The sequence below is a fragment of the Phragmites australis genome, chromosome 5 (genome assembly GCF_958298935.1).
Source record: "Phragmites australis chromosome 5, lpPhrAust1.1, whole genome shotgun sequence".
NCBI lineage: Eukaryota > Viridiplantae > Streptophyta > Magnoliopsida > Poales > Poaceae > Phragmites > Phragmites australis.
In genome coordinates this window covers 35,349,822-35,369,474 of record NC_084925.1, presented here as the reverse complement: position 1 = coordinate 35,369,474, position 19,653 = coordinate 35,349,822, and the positions used below count along the sequence as shown (strand labels likewise).

The 19,653-nt window shown below is 41.9% G+C and overlaps 2 protein-coding genes across 2 annotated transcripts; one reads left to right on the top strand and one right to left on the bottom strand.

Annotated features, from left to right (window-relative positions):
• The first annotated feature begins 3,206 nt into the window (after positions 1–3,206).
• On the top strand, positions 3,207–9,947 carry LOC133919421 (aldehyde dehydrogenase family 3 member F1-like). Its single transcript, XM_062363804.1, has 10 exons — positions 3,207–3,691; positions 3,793–3,861; positions 3,995–4,091; positions 8,074–8,280; positions 8,380–8,504; positions 8,602–8,706; positions 8,797–8,957; positions 9,054–9,144; positions 9,226–9,375; positions 9,474–9,947. Exons 1-10 carry the CDS (start codon positions 3,479–3,481, stop codon positions 9,708–9,710), a joined length of 1,455 nt encoding a protein of 484 aa, XP_062219788.1. The 5' UTR covers positions 3,207–3,478; the 3' UTR covers positions 9,711–9,947.
• Positions 9,948–10,203: 256 nt separating this feature from the next.
• LOC133919422 (monothiol glutaredoxin-S6-like) lies at positions 10,204–12,922 on the bottom strand. The gene is made up of 4 exons (XM_062363805.1): positions 12,618–12,922; positions 10,756–10,829; positions 10,557–10,655; positions 10,204–10,492 (listed from the first exon to the last, which is right to left on the bottom strand). The coding sequence occupies exons 1-4, from the start codon at positions 12,758–12,760 to the stop codon at positions 10,428–10,430; spliced, it is 381 nt and encodes a 126-aa protein (XP_062219789.1). The 5' UTR covers positions 12,761–12,922; the 3' UTR covers positions 10,204–10,427.
• Between the last annotated feature and the right edge of the window lie 6,731 nt (positions 12,923–19,653).

The window sequence follows — 19,653 nt, the reverse complement described above, 5'->3', positions numbered from 1 at the left end:
TCCAAGACTTTATTGGTGTCTTTTATCATTGTTTTGTTTTAAGTTGCCACGCTCCACCATTTGTAGCATGCAACAGGACTTTGTTGTATCTCTTGTCACTGTTTTAGGTTGCAACGCTCCACCATTTTATTTTTGGATTTTTGCAATGAATTTAATTAAATATAGCTCCTCGCCTGCCTACTATCGTGACCACAAGGTGTGTGGCCCAAGGCTAGCTCCCACGTCCTTACCTGCTGCCCCATGGCTTCATTTGTGTCTCTTGTCATTGTCGTAGGTCACTCGGCTCTACCATCTATTGTTTGCAACATATGCCTTGCACTGTCGATTGTCTGATAGTGCGATCTTAAGTTGTGCAACAATAAATTTATTATCTGATTTTTTTGTTTAACTTTTTTAATAGTTATTTTTCTTGACACATGAATATAAATTGAATTGCTATTTTTTGTTTAATTTTTATTATAAAATATTATTACATTTTATTCCTAATTTTACTTTTTTATATTGTATTTGATGACTATTCTTTTTCTATTTTATAATCTGAGTTTTAGTTATTATGAATAGTATTTTACATGGTCTATTTATTAGGTATATTACTTACCAATTAGTCTGGAAATTAAACTGTTAATTTCATTTATTTATTTTCGAATTTATCAATTTATTATTATATTTTACATGTACTGTTTGGTTTAATCTAGACCATCAAATGATCCTAACAAAGGTGTGGATCAAGACCGTCAAATGATCATAACAAAGTGTGAATCTTTTTTTATTAATGTGATAATTTCTAGCCTTTGAGAGCGGATGTGATGTAGATAATCAATTAGAAAAACCCTTGATAATTCTATTGGCTGACGGTGGTTACTAGAACTTTCTTAAATTTGTTGTATTTGCCAACTGACCTAAACCAAAAAGCATCACCGCCAGGATATCTTTCGCTGATAGCTCCTTGGCTGACGTCGAAAAAAATTAAATATCTTGTAGTAGTAGCCCTGTTTGATCACCGGGGGCGGAGCCGGTGGTACTTTTTTTTGTCACAGGCACATCAAAAAATTAGTAATTGTACACAAATTAGTTTTGTTGAGCAAAAGTTTCATTTTGTGTGTACACCAGAGTTCTTGTACAGAGGTGTTCTAGCTCCGCCATTCTTAATCACCCCAGTGTATGTCCGGTACAGGTATACGAAATTATGGTGTTGGTGGCCTAAATAGCATTTAAGTAGGCAGCCGAACTGGAAACTTATGTGCACACATGACTGTCCTTGAGAAATCTCAGCGTAATATTCCAGTTCGAACATGCGAAACAGGCAGAAAAAGAACAAGTAGGCGACGCTAGTTATTTTCATTTCATTTTTGAACAAGCACACAATAACCTAGCAAATTTTCTCTGAGCTCGTAAGCGTGAGAGTATTGATGGCAATCGGATCCGTAGATCCAGATACTCACGGGTTCTGCACTAGAACCCTCAATGGATCTAGGTTCGGGTTTTATTTCAAACCCACAGGTCCGTCGGATCTGGTAACCAAACCGGGTTAGATCAAATTCAAGTTTCAATTTTCACTCACATAGTCTATTAGATCACTGAAATCTATTCAACCTTGCTGACATGCTCTCCACCCTGATCCAACTCCCCCTCAGCCCATTCAACCTTGGCCTACCCACCCCTCTGTCTCCCCTCCGCCTTCCCTACTCCCCACCATGGCCTCGGGCCTCCCGCTCGGCCACCGCCATCGCCCCATGTCCGCCTCCCCCCCTTGGCCTCCCCATCGCCACCCCGTCGTCGGCCCTCCTCAGCCCTTTTGTAGCTTTGTGTCATCGCCGCTCATCCGCGTCGACATCGCCCCTCCGCTGGTCCGCCTCTCCGTACAGGCACCTCTCCACCGCTTTTCCGCACTGCCCTCTTTGCATCGGCGTGGCTCCTCTTCCCTTTCCGCGTAGACATCGTTCGCTCAATCTCCCGACAGCCCTGCACCGCCCTGCCCGGCCGCCCCATCGCCCCCTCTGCGCCCTCGCCTGGCCTCCCCACCGCCACCTGGTTAGCAAGGCTCCTCGACCCGACAGGCGTCCAGCGGGTGCAGGTTCGGGTTTCATTTTGAGGTTGTTTGGCATTTCGGGGTCGGGTCGAGTTAGGTTTCGTGGGTTTCAGATCGGGTGTGATTTTACTCCACCCGATCCCAACCAACCCGTTGCCTTCCTACGCGAGAGCAGCAGCGTGAAAATAATCGAAAATAGAAGGGAAAGGACAGGGAAAAAAAAAGGCATCGCGAGAAACGTATGGAAACTCTTAGAAACGAAGAAGAAAGGTGTGGGAGCAGAAGCACAACTGCACATCATCGCTGTCTGACTATCTTGATGGAACGATCTAGCTAATCAGCTGATTAATACCCCCATCTGAAAAATTTATTAAATGTTCAATGTCTACTCCTTCCATCCGCCAGAGAAGGACCTAATTCAAGTCCCAACTGAATCGGAACGACTTTCGGCAATTTGTCCTATTCAAGAATTGAGAGCGTATCTGCAATGTATTATTACCTAGGAGTTTGATCGTAACGTTCCAAGCTGTTTCCTCAATTAATATTACACTAAAAATCCGATGGCGATCGGTGAGCCAAGAGGAACAAGGAGGCGAGGAAAGGTGGCATGTCACTGGGCACGCGCGTCTGTGCGAAACAATCGGACCAGGCTGCCGTCCGCAGCAACAAACATACAAGAGGGCCGAGGCCGATGGGGCGGTTCCGTGCGCGCGCCCGGTGAACGAAGGCTTAGATTAATCGGGTAGAGGTTGGATCTCGTGAAACTCAAGTTGAGCATGTCAAAACTAGATAAAAGCATGCCTGAAGCTATGAACAGGAATCATGAAACATGGTAGTACTTCGCTATTTTGAAGCAGTACTTACGTGAGATGCTATATCCTGTTGGAGCTACAGGGCTATATAGGAGCATTTGCCAGATCCTTTTTAGGGCTCAATGTCATTCGCTAATTGCTCTCGATAATGCACCTGTGTGGCTAAAGAGTGTGGGTCTTTTTTAATGAAACAAATTTGCTCTCGATAATAGCGACATGAACATACAACCACCACTCAATAATACCATTCGGTCGGTCTTCGTATCACGGATAGTGCTTAAATGTAACTTGTAAGGGCTTATATTTGGAGAGAGGAGTATAGGAACCTGATTAAATGAGATTATTAAAGTGATAAGTTGGGGGCATACCGCGATAATCCCAATGCTCCAATGACGTAGAACCACTCGACCCTAGCTAGCTAGCTGATCCATTGATGAACCACGGCTCCAACAGCTGAACCACACTGCCACGGCCAACACTACCAGAACTATTTAAACACGCGTCCGTGGAACGGCAAGTCAGGCTGAGCCAGCGGCCATCACTCAGCGCCCTTTGCCAATTGCCATCGTCGAGCAGACACCTGCTTGGTCTCTTGCCGCACGTACGCACAGGGAAACTAGCAGCAAGCTAGAGAGCTATGGGGAGTGTGGCCGAAGAGAGGGCTCTCGGCTTCGGCGGCCTGGTGAGCGACCTGAGGGAGGTGTACGAGAGCGGCAGGACCAAGGACCTGGAGTGGAGGCAGTCGCAGATCAAGGGGCTCATCAGGCTCATGCAGGAGAAGGAGGAGGAGATCTTCGACGTGCTCCGCGAGGACCTCGGCAAGCACCGCGGCGAGTCATTCAGGGATGAGGTGTGGTTCTCTGGATCTGCACCGGCGTCTTCAACTTAGCTGGCGTTTCAGTACTCCTCTGCGCTCTGCACTATCTCATTCGCTCCATTGCTTGTATTCAGGTTGGGGTTCTGGTGAAGTCCGTCAAAGACAAGCTGAAAAACCTCCACAAGTGGGCGGCTCCGGAGAAGGCAAGCAAATTCTGACGACTAATAATAGCTTATAGCTGCATGCAGATATCTAGCCACTTTATTATGGCTTTCTGAATAACCTTAGGATGATGCCTTGGTCATGGCTTTAACGCTTTTGGTTTTGTGAGTACAGGCTGACGCGCCGTTGGTTGCCTTCCCGGCGACCGCGTTCGTGGTGCCGGAGCCACTCGGGGTGGTGTTCATCTTCTCCTGCTGGAATTTCCCAATAGGTGAAGTGAAACTCTACTATTTGCCTCTCACTAATTTCGGCAGACGTGTTTGCAATGAGACTCGTAAAGCGAATGCTCCTCTTTAGAAAACACATACTCTGAATGTTAAATTCACTCGGTTTCTACCCCAAAACGAAAACTGATACGTATTTTTCATGTTAGTTAGAGGTCACGTCATGTTATGAATTCCCTAGATCGCTAGAGGTGTCGATTGATTTAACTCGAATCCGTCGGTGACCCACAAGAAATCAGTAGTATAAGGCCAATGAAAAAGAGAATTGCCGAGATATAATAGAAGGAATAAAAGGAGAAACAAAGATAAAAGATGTTTAGCCAGGCTTTGCTCCACCAAGGGAGTAAAGAACCTAATTGAGAAACAACTGAGACCAATCCACCTCAACTACTAAGAACAGAACGAACTGTAAACTAGTAGCTAAACCATACAACTAGGAAAAAGGAACAAAAACAAAAGCCAGAGACGATTATCTGTCATTACTTATATCTGCTAGTCGGTGTTGTTCTATATTCTGCTTCATATTAAAAGCAACTTGGATGTCCACCTTTGTCTTTCTTTGGCTTCTTTCTTTCCATACATTCCACCAAAAATAAATGATTGTGCCATGAAAAACTCTTCGATTTGGTTTATCTATTAATTTCCACGCTTGTTGCCACCACTGCCTTGGGGCCTGTGCACTATTCCAAATCCGGCAAGTGCCCCCATCTGAACCACCCCGCCAAATAGTTCCCAGCTTCTCTGTGTAGTTGCACTCTTTTGCTAGGTGTGATGGGGCATGGGCGGACCCACCATGATGCATGGGTATTCAATTGAATACCCAACTTTTTTGCAAAAAAATTGAGTATATAGCACATATACTACGTATATATATCTTTGCTGCTTCAATCCATCAGACCACTCAGCAAATTGTAAACTAATTGTTTTAGTAAACTAATAAAAGTGGTTTCACTAATTTTGGGGGTGTTATGGATTAGTTATGAATTAATCCATCTGCAACACATTTACTCAATCCTGCACGTTACAGTAACTATTTCAAGATTTCATGTATTTTTACAAGATAGAGGATCATGTAAGAAGACTAAAAAATTTTGTTTCATAATTTTTGGATTAGTAAATAATTAACTATGCATTTAACTCGAATTAATAAATGAGTTGCATGTTTTTCTTTTTTTTCAAACTTACTCTCCATGTAATATGATGCAAAGGATATTATTTTTGAAAACAAATTTCACAAAAGGTCTTATAATTGTCTCTAGTTTTTTTTAGAATTTTTTGTGATTTTTTTAAATTTTTTAAATTTTTGGACGTGTTTTTGCAACAAAATCAAACCTTTGGGGTTTTTTTTTGCAACAAAATAATTTTTGGAGGGGAAAGTTAAAATCCAAGTGACTTTTGGGGGGGTTTTGCATTTTTCTCTAACTGAAAAGAGCCCACATAGCAACAAACATCAGGTATTTATGATCTTTATGTTGTGACTGCCCAGTTCGGCAATCAGCAGTTGAGCGTGAATTTTTTATGCAAATTAAGGATAGTGGCATCATTAAACGCTTCTAAGCTATAAAGGAACATAAAGTTAAATTGTAATTTCTTTTAATTAGTTGAAACTTCTCTACTATGAACAATTTATACTTTAAAATTTACGCTACTATGGACTTCTCGTATTTTGGATTGAATATTTTTTTTAATATTGAATACCCAATCGTCAAATCCTGGATCCGCCACTGTGATGGGTTTCCACCAGTTGTTACATAGTATGCAGGTTTAGTCTTGAGGCCACCCTCTTTGTCTCAAGATCACCGAATAGATCGAGTTGGATCCTTATACTATATACAAAACTTTCACATCAACTCCTTAAATTACCTTAGTTAAGCATGCATATGTTAAGAGTTTTTTATACCCAAACTGATTTCATACTTTCATAGGCTGCTTAGATATGCATACTAGGGGGGGGGGGAGGCGGGCGGTGGACCTGGTCGGGTGTGTATATGCCTATAGCCCGCACCCTGACAGTGAAACATATATCTCGAGAAAACCTGCTCAATAATACTCAAGAGATGTGTACGAACCGGAAGAGCACGTATGAGCCATCAAAACTCATAGCCATAGGCTTTGTGTTGTGGTGGTTACAACGCGCTTCATTCATTGTGCAGTTCAGATGTCTATTGAAGACGTCCCTTGCAAATGCAGAGACGTTCATTACGCAGGTCGGCCCCACTGATTGCTATCCGCTTTCCTTGAGGCTTGCAACAAAGCTGCGTCGTTAAAGAAGAGCACTCTCAGATTGCCTACGAACCTAACTAAAGGATCCAAAAGCTCCCTAGCTACTTCACAAGTTATAATGATTGGTGCGAAGCTAGCGTAATAGTTGTGACTCGTGACTTGACCAACCTGTCTGATGGCAACACGGCGTGGTTTTATGTGCTCGCTGCCCCTGCCATCGGTTTCAGACGTTCAGTATGGTGTGACAGGTAGATCTCAAGCATTGCCCTTGGGCCAACAGGGCGAAGCTAAGTAGAGATATCCTGCAGCACTGGCATTCGAGTAAATAAAAACTTTAATAGCAGTTGTCTTATTTTGATCATATGTGCATCATGGTAAATTGAGCTTTATGGTCAATATTTATTTTGGATTGTGTATTTGGCACCTGTAATTTAATTTCTAACTTTGCCCCTGTAGACGGATAAGTGGAGGCAAAATATAAAATTAGACCATATACGCGACCGTATTTATCGAAATAGATAATATATCATCATATTTACAATTTAAACATACGTATTCGACACCTCGTTTACCGAAAATTGACTTTCGGTACACCGTACACCAAAAATAGTACTGTAGCACCGTATTCGGCACACGGTGTGCCGAATATGGGTGCCGAAAATGAAAAGCGGTCATGAACAGTACCGTGCATGAACAGTGACAGCAGTGCATTTAAATTTTGCTTTTCCTCTTTTTCAAAACGGTAGTCTTCTGTTACTCCAAAAATTTTAAAACTTTTTTTTACGTGTTCCATAATCTATGTGCAACCTATTTTAATTGGATTCACCTAAAAATACTTTGTATATTTAAAACTAAAATTCTCCAAAAAAGACTACTTTTATAACTTGTAATAATTATTAGTGTCTCAAATAAATTCCCAAAAATCTAGGACAATTCACTAATATTCTTATTATGTGATATACTAATTTATAAAATTATTTTCAGCCCTAGTTTATATGATGAAAAAGTGAGTTCCTTTGTAATGCTTCATTTATATGTATTTTTATCATTTCATGTAAATAAAGCATTAAAAAACTCACTTTTTCATCTTATAAACTAGGGCTGTAAATAATTTTAGAAATTAGTCCATCATATAAGAAGAATATTAGTGAATTTTTCTAGATTTTTGGGAATTTATTTGAGACACTAACAATTATTACAATTTATAAAAGTAGTCTTTTTTGGAGAATTTTAGTTTTAAATATACAAAGGATTTTTCAGTAAATTCAATTAAAATGGGTTGCACATGGATTATGAAACACGTAAAAAAAGTTTTAAAATTTTTTGAATAACAGAAGACCACCGTTTTGAAAAAAAGGGAAAACAAAATTCAAACGCACTACTGTTACTGTTCATACGCGGTACCGTTCATTTTCGGGCGCATGGTGTCCGAAAACGGGCCCATTTTCGGCACACCGTATGCCGAATATAGTGCTACAGTACCGTTTTTGGTACACCGTGTGTCGAATATGGTATTTTCGGTGTACGGTGTACCGAAAGTTAATTTTGGGTAAATGAGGTGCCGAATACGAATGCTAAAATTGTAAATACGATGATATGTTGTCTATTTCGGTAAATACGGTCGCGTATATTGTCTAATTTTGTATTTTCCCGATAAGTGGACGGTCCACTGAAAAAAAAAACTAACCTGCAGTCTCAGTCATGTGACCAAAACTCACCATGTTTCGGCATGATGCACGCTTGCAGGCTTAGCTTTAGAGCCTCTCTGCGGAGCCTTGGCGGCCGGCAACGCCGTGGTGTTGAAGCCATCCGAGCTCGCGCCGTCCACCTCCGCGTTCCTCGCGGCCAACATACCCAAGTACCTGGACTCCAAGGCCGTGAAGGTCGTCGAGGGTGGCGCGGAGGTGGGAGAGAAGCTCATGGAGCACAGATGGGACAAGGTCCTTTTCACCGGTAACCAAGCAGCCAGCGAACTCACCTCAGTTCTGAACGAAGCATGTCCTGACCGTTCTTGCGTGTATATATGATATCCCGCTTCTTGGTGTTTCTCAGGCAGCGCCCGTGTGGGGCGCATCATCATGACGAAGGCAGCGAAGCACCTGACCCCGGTTGCGCTTGAGCTCGGCTCCAAGTGCCCGTGCATCGTCGATTGGCTGGATGGTAGTAGGGACAGCCAGGTAAACTTCTGTTCGTCGCGGTTTCTCAGCTTTGCAACGGCAGCCGTGTAGCAAGACAGACTGACCTTATCGCGTGTATTGTGTTGCATATATTCAGGTGGCTGTGAATCGCATAACCGGGGCGAAATGGTCAGCTTGTGCCGGTCAAGCTTGCATCGCCATCGATTACGTGCTGGTCGAGGAGGAATTTGCACCGATTCTGGTCTGGCTCATTCTCTAATGTGCAGTGTCGTATTATTTGACATCTGCAATATTACCGCATCTGACAAATATTCATCTTTTGACGCTGAAGATCGAACTGCTGAAATCAACACTGAAGAGATTCTTCACCAAACCAGAGCACATGGCGCGCATTCTGAACAAGAAGCACATCCAGAGGCTGAGTGACCTTCTGGAGGATCCCAGGGTGGCGTCTTCCGTGGTGCACGGCGGGTCCGTCAACCCCAAGACCCTGTAAGCTCCGAAACAGTATCAAGTAGTCCTGCAACGTTTTCACAGAAAACTGGCGCTTCTGACTGATGCCATTTTGCCATGATCCAAAATGTGCAGGAGCGTCGAACCCACCATTCTGCTGAACCCTCCGCTTGACTCTGACATCATGACGGAGGAGATATTCGGCCCGCTGCTCCCGATCATCACGGTGCGCGTAGACGGCAGTTGACGCATTTCTTGTTGGATCCAAATGCGTACCGCTGAACTGCTGCGGCATCTGTTTTTTCAGGTCAAGAAGATCGAAGACAGCATCACGTTCCTCAAATCGAAGCCGAAGCCGCTGGCGATCTACGCCTTCACCAGGAACGAGAAGCTGAAGCGCCGGATCATAGAGGAGACGTCATCCGGGAGCGTCACATTCAACGACGCGGTGGTGCAGGTGTGCACGCTCATCACTCCTCTAGTGACCGGCCTGCACTTCCCTGCAGTAAAATATACGCCATTTCTGAACTTTCTCCCACAAATATTTGCTCGCAGTATGGACTGGACAGCCTCCCGTTCGGTGGCGTGGGGCACAGCGGGTTCGGGCAGTACCACGGCAAGTACTCGTTCGAGATGTTCAGCCACAAGAAGGCGGTGCTCAAGAGGAGCTTCCTCATCGAGTTCATGTTCAGATACCCGCCGTGGGACGAAAGCAAGATAGGAATGCTCAGGCACGTCTACCGCTTCGACTACGTCAACCTCTTCCTCGCGCTGCTCGGCCTGAGAAGATGAAGTAGCCGCCGTCCGCTGGCCAGCCGGAGAAAGTGGCCGGCGGTGAGCGAAGAGAAATTGCCCCTACCGTTGCCAATGGAAGTGTGAGCAACAGCCGGTTATGGATTCGTTTAGATTTGTCGATGGATGTGTAAAATTATCCTGTATACACCAAAGCCAGTGTACGTGTCTGTCAGTTTATTGCACCAACAGATTATAATTTCATCATCTAATACACTCCGATTTATGTTTTTTTTTAATTGAACAATCGCCACGCTTTGCCATCCTTATCGGCTTACCTTTTTTATTTTCTGAAATGAATCAGCCCTGGAGGGCCGAAACAAATTAAAAGGCAGGCAGCCAAAAAAAAGTCACCAGAAGTTCAGGAATGTTGCGAGGATGCCCTAATTCACAATATTTGCAAAGTTCATTGACCTACCTATTGTTTTTAAATTTCCATAATGATCAAGGTGAACCAACCAAATTCCATTCATATAAAATAGAAGGAAAAGTATAACAAACACACCAAAACAGTGCTAAACTGGTATATGCAAGTGAGCAGATCACACAAATCCAGTACATAGTGGCTGTTGTCACAACAATACCATGAGAAAAATATCTGGCATGAGCTACAACATTCTGCTCAGTCCTAAGCAGAGAAGAAAGACCCTCCCATAGGAAACACATATACATTAGTCACTTACGTGTTCTTGACAATGCAAGCTTGTCCGGAGATCATCACTGTGGCTGACTCTTACCAAGAAGTTTCTGAAGCTGTCCATTTGAAAGAGCATTTGCCGTATCTGCAATATGCAAAATGTTAGTTGTTGATATTGACCAAGGTTGCTGGAAGATTTAAACACAAACCATCTGAGCCACCAACATGCTGGCCATTCACAAACACCTGTGGCACAGTATGACGCCCAACTAGGTCCAGAAGAACACTTTGAATTTCACGCCCATCCCCTGCGTGGCACACAAATATTAGTTTTTTAACTTCTGGCAGACAAAAATGCCTAAAAGTATGCATTTGGATTGAAATTCCATATAATACATGGACGATTACCTCGGAGATCTAGTTCAACAATATATGGATCTTCCTTGAGGTCTCGAAATATGCGCTTAGCTCGCATGGAGTACCTACGAGAAAGAGAGTCAAAAACAATAAGTAACAAAAGTAAGCACTGGTAATCTAGTATTTCATAACACATAAGTAATCAGGGTATTAGACCATGAAAGAAGTGATGTGCTTTTCTTTTTGAACATTTTATTTAGGTACAAGTACAATAATTTTTCCTAGTTTAGTTCAAAAAAACAATTCTCCTAGTTGAGGATTTCACTTGAGTGTTCATCCGGCAGCAATACCATCACGTCATCTGAAAACCTTACTTGAGCTTAAAGCGTTGGAGTAATAGTCCAGTCTATGCTTCTGTAGCAGTAATGCAAGTGATAGAGACCAAGATACATATCCAAGAAAGAACAAGATAGGGGAAATGGCAAAAGAGAACATTTGATGTAGGTATAGCACTTCTCCAAATAGAGCAACAACAGTCATGCCGGTTTCATGCTAGCACGCCTCATTTCAAGGAAACGGCTGAAAGAACATCTGGCATCTTGCCACAAACAGGAAGGGTACTGTAGCCATCATGACAACACAGGAGAGTGTGACGGGACAAACTAAAAGAGATAATAAAGGAAACAAAGACCATCAAGGTACAAAAATAAACAGTCACCCTTCCCCACAAATGGCCGGCAAGAACACCGGTGGGAGGGAAGGGGAAGGGGGACTTTCATTGCGCTCTGATTTAGCAGGGGTGGAAAATTTGGTTTTGAGAGGGTCCTTCAGTTGGATTAGGATTTTCACAAAAGACGTGTTTAGAATTATAACTGCAAGAGAGTACAAGATATCCTTGCCCAGAATACACGATCCTTGTTTGCAAGTATTTACCCCAAAAAAGGAGAACTTGCGCTCTCTGTATTTACCCTTTGTGTTCTGACAAATAAATTGTAAGTCTATATATTGAACACTTAGGTTTCATGAATTTCAAGAAAAACATGAAAATATCATATCAAATATAACCTTGTGAACTATGGTGCCAACCAAAATTGTGATTACAGAATATGAACGAACCAAGGTCCAGACTTATAGCCCAAGCTTATAAATTCAAACACATATACATTCTTTGTCATGAGAACTAAGATAGAAACAAGCAACACTGAAATCACTTCACTGCATTAACAAAGTGTGCATGTCTGGATACAAGTATACAACAACAACAAATAATCAGCTCCTCTCTAACTTGCAGTTATATAAGTAACAGGTCAATTGAAGCCAGTTAAATTTCGTAAATCTGTGAACATAACAGATCATCCACATGGTCAATTGAAGCAGCATGATCTGAACCTACATGCTATAGCATATTTTAGTTAATAGAGTATAGACCGGCATCTTAGGCCATAAACAGGAGCAGCATGATCTGCAGAATGATACAAGCATCGTACAGCATGGTGACAGTACAGATTCATCCACTCAAACCCCTATGCCACTGGACATGATGCAGTTTTCTGGCTTATATTTTTCAGTTTTAACATATAAACTACTCAATTTGCATCGAAAGATGCTACGGGAACAACAGTTCGCAAGTACCAGTGAACAAGATCCAATCAATTTGCACTGCCTGAGACTCAATTGTCCTATTTCGCGCACAATCTGCTAGACAAGATAACAAATCCACCCGATTCACGGCATACGAAACCCTTCACCAAGCAAAACAGCGGCTAGTCCGAAAAGTTCCCGGGATCTGAACTACGTGCTTGATGCTTGGACGCCCGTGCGCACCAAAATACGAATAATCCTTCCGCCAGATTTCCACACTAAAACGAGCAAGCAAATCGATTTGTATGAAGCTGGTATCTGGGAGAGCTTACGGGCAGTATGTTTTGGAGAAGATGGTGATGCGGTTGGAGTAGATGGCGTTCTGGACGAAGGCCGACGGCGACCGCGTCGCTGCCGCTAACTCCACCGCCGTGAAGAGGAGGAGGAAGGAGGCAGCCAATCTGGCCAGAGCCATCGGCCGACTGTGTGGTGACTCCGGGCCGGAGTTCGGAGCCCCGGTTAGCCTTCGATTCGAGAGTTCGTCGCGGTGGGATTCTAGCAACTGGGTCTGGGAGATATTCCCCCGTCTGTTATCCTCTGTTCTTTTCTTCTTCTTTTTTCTCCCTGAGGCCCCGCCGCTTTTCTGTTCATCGTTGCTTCGCTAGTTGTTTCTAACCTAAATCCATTGTCGGCCCACTGGAGCATTGGGCTTTTGAGTTTCGCGTGACTCGGGGAATGAATTGCACGTAGCTTTCGGCCCCTTTTTTTTTAGGATAACCTTTGACATAAGTACACTGTGACATGGCTGGCCGCTGACACGTGAGCTGGCCTCGCGTGTCAACGGGGAAGTCACCGTATAGTTATGTTTGAGGATTGCTCTTTTTTTACAGTGGTAAAGATGTTATCATACAGTTTTGAAAGAAAATATAGACGTACATGAACTTTCCGAATTCTAAAGGTATATCAATGTACAAAGCATCATCTTGCTATTATTAATTGGAGGTTATTCTAGGAGCTCTACGGTGATTCTTGGATGAAGCATGCTAAGAAAAAAGAAAATCTCACGGAAAAGCAACATATCTAACTTTTAATTTTGTGGGCCTCGATTATATATAAAAAATGTACGGTTGATATTTGTGATCTTAATATAGAAATGAGAGTGTTGCTATTCATCGTACGCCTGGAATTTAGCTTTTGTTCAGTGAAGACTATGAGCCCTACGATCTTCATCCAATAGCATCCGAAGCATGCTATTGTATCTTCTTTTCCGTCGTTACCCTTCTATTTTTCTTCTTCACGGCACCAAGGAAATACTCCTCTGCCTCCACCCACCTCCGTAGGCGTCTTACCATCGAATCCGTTGTCATCGTGCTAACTTGTCTCCGCTGTGCCGTTTCCGCTCGCTCTCACCCGGCACTACCCACCGATCATCAGGGCAGTGGCAGGTGGCGCTGCCACGTCCGCTTCCTCCACTGAATCAACCTTTTTCCTTTGGACTTCCTCTAAACCCGACGACTAAGGAAGTCCCCACATCAACCTCTACCGAGAACTGCTATCAAAAAGATATCATTGACTAAGCACACCTCCTAAATTTCACACATCTAAAATTATACCTTCTAAATTTTAGATATCTAAATTTTAGATGCCGTGAAGAAATAAAGCAATCCATCTCCAACATATTTTCGTACCCCAGATGGACTCAATCCAAGTATCTCACTCATGATTTATCGGTTCGTAGAAAAGAAAGAGAAAAACGTCCGTAACAAACATCGAATAGATGGAGTCCGGCTAGCGCGGAGCCGATTCCTGTGCAGTCGCATTAGCGGCCGTAGGAGACGAAGCAGCGGTCGAGTCCCGCAGAAATACTGTAGCAATTTATCTGCATTATTTATCGTAAAAATGGGTGATCGAGAATCGGTGCAGTCGTAACTTGCAGTCGCAGACTGCGACCGGATCCCGTCGCGGCTAGCGCATAATTGCCTGGCTGCAAGTTGGTGCAAACCGGGAGCGGGCGGCGTGCATGCATGCCTGGATTGTTTAATGCTATGTTATTAGCCTTCAACTTGCTAGCTCACAACTTTCGCTTTCTTTGTTTAATGTTCTAGCTATTTTTTCCTCTTTGTGTTTCCTTTTAAAAAATTAAAGTTTGTAGCATTTTTACCACTTAGTAATAATATTATGGATATATTTATTCTGGAATATATTATATATATTAAAGGGCAAAGAAGCGGAGGACAACCATGGCTAAATTACTGTAGCTACAGTTCGTGTGGGTCATGCGGATGTGCATTTATATATATACATATACGCATAATATAATTTCCATTTTCAGGAAATTCTAGAAAAATGTCAAAATGAATATTATTTATATTGATAAATTAGTCAAAATAATCTAAAATGCAAAGAAAATATCTAAAACTCAAAATAATATGAAACAACTTTTGTTAGGTTCGTATTACTATCATCTACATATTAAAATTATGTGCATATATGAAAGTACTACTGTTTTTCTTATAATTAAATGAATGTATTAAATATAAATATTGAGATGTCCAAAATTAGTGAACATAATTTTTTCAGCCTTCTTTTGTCATGCTATGTGCAACAAACAAACGGGTGCGGCGTAGGCGCGCTAATCCGCCTAATTAACAAAAGTGCAAGGAAAAGAAAGACTCCATGTAAAACACAATCAACTTGATATAAATTTCAATAAATAAAAAATCCAAAGTCTATTTATCAAGAGACTAAAATCGCAAATTGGTTAGATCGATGGCCTGGTCACTCACCACCGTTGTGTTTTAGGGTTTAGGGGAGGTCAGGGCATGGGGTTCACCGATGCCCTCAGATTTAGAGGGAGGTTGTCATGTAATCAATAAGGGAGTACACCACAAGGCGGGTCCCACACCGCCAAATGTCAGTTGACAGTAGGTATTGTCAAGATCGCGGCCTCATCATACGACTGGTTGAGTCTCGTGTGACCAGCCCCTAGTCACAGAGCAAAATCCTGCGACCGACGCTTATTGGTCGCAGGGCAAGTACTCACATAACTAGTCAAGTCTTATTTAATGTTATCCACTTGAGTACTTCCCTTCCCCAGGCACTCTTTTTCGACGAAGCATAGTCATGGGGTGGCATGGTGTTGTAGTGTCGTATCCCATAGCATTTAATGCTGCAAGATGATCTAACGAGTGAGCGTGACGGCGTTCGGTGATGGTACAAGGCGTATAGGATGACCAGAGCGGGGTGGGCGTGCTTACCCACAATCATGATGAGCTAGGAATAGCTGGACTTTGTCAGGTGTAGGTCTGTCATATGTTTTTGCATGGTCCGTTTGTATACGCATCTTTTTCCTTGGTATATAAAGTAGTAAAGACCCGATTTATAGGGAGACGAAAGACACTCTATAACAAAATTGTCCTTTGAACTTTTTCAAAATAAGAGCAAGGTCCTCATCATCCAAAGTGTCTACCTGCTTCTCTGTGATAGAAACAAAAGAAGACAAAGAAAAGTCACTTGATGAAGTGTTAGCATAAGAGAAGCTAGCTCTAGCCTGATTGCCACCATCCAATCCAGAAACCAACAACATGTTCTGAGACAGGAGGTTTCCAAGACCTATCTGAGCTGCATTGGCTATCTCAATGAACTTGAGCTTGCTAAAGAGTTCATCACAAGTCAATATATCATAACTTGGTGACTCTTCAATGCTCGAGATCTTCACTTCACATATGCTATAGTCAAGAGCATAGAGAAGCTTGATTGCTCTCTCATGGTTAGAATAGGGCAGAACACCAGTGGATCGAAGATTGCTAACAATACCATCAAAACGAGCAAACATCGTATCCAAAGACTCTCCGAGGCCTTACACAAATATTTGATATTCTTGGTTGTATGTGCTTTGGCGTCTCCCGGGCGGTACGAAGGTGTTGAACCCTATTGAACTAATTCCAACTTAGACTTGTGAACAAAATATTTTTAGCCTTGTTATTGGCCTAATACTGTTCGATTTGAATCTGAGTCGTGCGAGCAGTAGGAATCACATAGTTGGAATCAACTGTTTCCCAAATTGCACTTCATTGGCTTAGAAGATAAGCCTTCATACGCACCTTCCAATATGAAAAATCTCGATCATCAAATAGAGGAATCTTCCCACCTCTCTCCATTGTTGCCTATGGACCACAAAGTTGGTAAAGATCAACAAATGATCAAATAGGCTCTAATACCAATTGTAGAAACAATATTAAAGACTAGAGGAGGGTAAATAGGCGGCTCAACAAATTTCTTGCAAAATCGATGGCCTTCTCCTATTTGGATCACCCAACGTACCTCAAAACTCAAGCGAACGCAAAAATAGAGAGAAGTTTTAACAAGAGAAAATCGAGCAAACACAACTCCACGAATGATATTTGAACTGTATGTTCCATTTAAGATCAATCCATTTATCTTAGCACTTGAAATATCACAACTTGCAAAGAAACAAAAAAACATGAATACCGAACAACAAAACTCTCCAAATTAATTGTCTAGAGGAAAGAGAATTAAAGACCTTATCACATAAGCGTATGTATGCGAATTTTATGTCTCTAGCAACCAGAAGAATGACCTCATAAAGTGCTGAAATTTAGCCCAAAAATGAAAACAAAAATCAAATCCGGGAAAAAAAAACTTACATGAGAACCAATAGATATAAACTAGAATGAGCTGAGCACAATAACATAAAGAAAAATAAACTTCATTGCAACAGAGGTCAGCCCTATTTTAGACATATTACAAAGATTTTTTTCTCACAAAGCTCTCACATAACATATAGGCTATATACTCCTCTTCCTCTCCTCTAAAACCCTAGCATAAGGCTCTCATATGGATGGCACAAGGGGCTTAAAATGGCTGGTTCATCTCCTCCCATAGCACTGCCCTTCTATTTATAAGCCTAGAAAATTTAACCCTAAGTTTTCTAACTTTTTCTCAAAATACTTCTATCTTGTAGTACACTTCTGTATACCACTGAGGATATTTTGGTTTATTTTCTTCTCGATTCATCGAACGGCCGTGGTGCATTTACGACTTAGCTTCGCTTCGATGCAAGCTTCGCGATGGTGCCATGTTCTCCTCCAGTCCTCCCACGGTTTTGAGGCCAAACTATGAAACCCTAGCACGCTTCTCAAAGTGTGACTCTCCACTTGCTTACGCCTTAAGCAAGCGCTCTAATGTCAACGTGTGTACTTCATCTTACGATCCTGACCACTGGTAAGTCTCTCCTACTCTTGATCCCTTGAGCCATCTTATCACTTGCACCGGTATCCCCTTCGTTTGACTTTGTCAATGCGTCATCTCCATTCGCCTTCCATGATTTGCTTGACCTCCATGTGTTCAGCTAGGATCTTCCTTTACTCCGCCTGGCCTCCTTGATGGTCTGGCATCAAGTACTCCGCTTGGCTCTAATCATCCCACCATCAATCGTCAAGTTGCATACATCACCTGCACACCATAAAATAAGCAAACATATATCTCTAACTCCAATTCCAGTTAGTCTATTATCAATATGCTCAAATAAAATCTCAAATCAATTCAAATCACATCAAAACTCATACAAAACCAAAGATCATTAAACCAAATAAATAACAATGTCAATCATATCATCAAAAGTAAACCAATGCATATTTCAAATTGATTTCTCAATTTTGCTCTGCGACCCTTGCGACTAGGGGATTGGTCACACGAGCATTGTCCTGATCGTATGATGAGGTCCTAGTCTTGATAACACCTACTGTCAGTTGATATTTGGTGGTGTGAGATCTATCTTGTGAGACACCTCTTATCTATTACACTACCAGAGGCCATGAAGGTGGAGGGGTTTGGCAGTGAATGGTGGTGAGGGTTGTGTTACAGGACGACAATGGTGCCACCGAAGCCGTAAACGGGCTAGCTGGTGGTGGACATGGTCTAAAGTTTGGGCGGCAAGAAATGGAAAAGGTTAAATGCGGATGGTTGACGGCAACTAGAGCCACTAGAGACGAAGAAGGTGGAGTAGCGTGGTGGCAGACTAGGCTACTTTGATGGAGACGAAGAGAGTGTGGGACGCATACAGATCTGAGGCACATGGAAGAACAAAGACATGGGTCCGTCCAGTGAGCATCCTACAGTTCGTAGTGGTCGACTAAAACTTTTTCGAATTCCAATCAACTGGACCATAGTGAGTCCATTTAAAATTATCTAAAACGAATAATTACAAAAAATGTTATCTATTGTCCACCAATTTCTAAACTTATATGTTCCAAAATCATTAGCCCGTGCAGGTGCACAAATCGATAGACTAGTTTGTCATAATTATAATTAATTTACACTTCTATACCTCGCACGGCATGTAAACATGTGAGAGTACATCATGTGCCAGCATGCCACCACCCTCTAGGGTGCTATCGCGCTACCACTCCTTTGGAAACATAAAAATGGTAATGAAAAGTTTTGAACAAAAATTGGCAATGCCACATTGATGAGAATTTTATAATTAATAATTAATGTTTATTAGGAATATTGTATTATTCGAGGATGAAGTATTACCGTACATGTATCCGTTACCTTGTAGGGTAGGTTTATAACCTCCATTAGGTAAATAAGGCATGTGCAGATATTTCAAGCAATTCATCGTGTTTCATACAGAAACTATCACTGGATCGGGAAAGAATCATTAGATAACACAATTTGAGAAGATTACGTTCGAAACTCCGCATATAATACGCCTCCTCAACCCAACTATATAACGAGAGGAGATGGTACATCAAAGGATCCACAACAAATTAAGTTATTATTAGATTTATCCGACAAAAGCTTCATAATATAGAACTCAAGAGAACTTGCTGAGATTCATACGAGTAGTAGATCTAGATACACCTCTATAGTAATTATCTTCTCTTAAGATTAATAAAGGCAGCACACGATGTAGAAATATTATCCTAAATGTTACACATATTTGGTGAAACTGTATTCCTACTTCAAATAAATATTTACATAATTAATTTTACTGATATTTGAAACACAGTCAAATATAAATTGTATTGGTAACATTGGATATGCCCTCGATATGATATGTACACCATCACATATGTCACCGGCTTTCTGGATGAAAACAAAAATTCAAAATTAAATGTTGTGATCATGTTCTCTTTTGCAACATATCAATTGTTTACCGCATTATAGGATACAATAGGAATTAAATCTATCTCAGTTAGTTGATGATGTAGATGTGTAGCTACATTATCTAAGTTCGAGTTTTTTTAATATAAATTTGAGTGTCTATTTTAAAAAAAGTTAGGTGTATTTAAAAATATCTAAATGGGTCGTGCAACATGGGCCGGCCCGAGGCACAATACT

Excerpts from the sequence above, each read along its gene's own strand:
- LOC133919422 (XM_062363805.1), bottom strand. The coding sequence starts at position 12,760 with ATGGCTCTGGCCAGATTGGCTGCCTCCTTCCTCCTCCTCTTCACGGCG. Across the intron at positions 10,656-10,755 it reads TGTTGAACTAGATCTCCGAG|GGGATGGGCGTGAAATTCAA; the intron begins GTAATCGTCCAT and ends TGTGCCACGCAG. Across the intron at positions 10,493-10,556 it reads GCATGTTGGTGGCTCAGATG|ATACGGCAAATGCTCTTTCA; the intron begins GTTTGTGTTTAA and ends TGCATATTGCAG.
- LOC133919421 (XM_062363804.1), top strand. The coding sequence starts at position 3,479 with ATGGGGAGTGTGGCCGAAGAGAGGGCTCTCGGCTTCGGCGGCCTGGTG. Across the intron at positions 8,505-8,601 it reads ATGGTAGTAGGGACAGCCAG|GTGGCTGTGAATCGCATAAC; the intron begins GTAAACTTCTGT and ends GCATATATTCAG. Across the intron at positions 9,145-9,225 it reads CGCTGCTCCCGATCATCACG|GTCAAGAAGATCGAAGACAG; the intron begins GTGCGCGTAGAC and ends CTGTTTTTTCAG.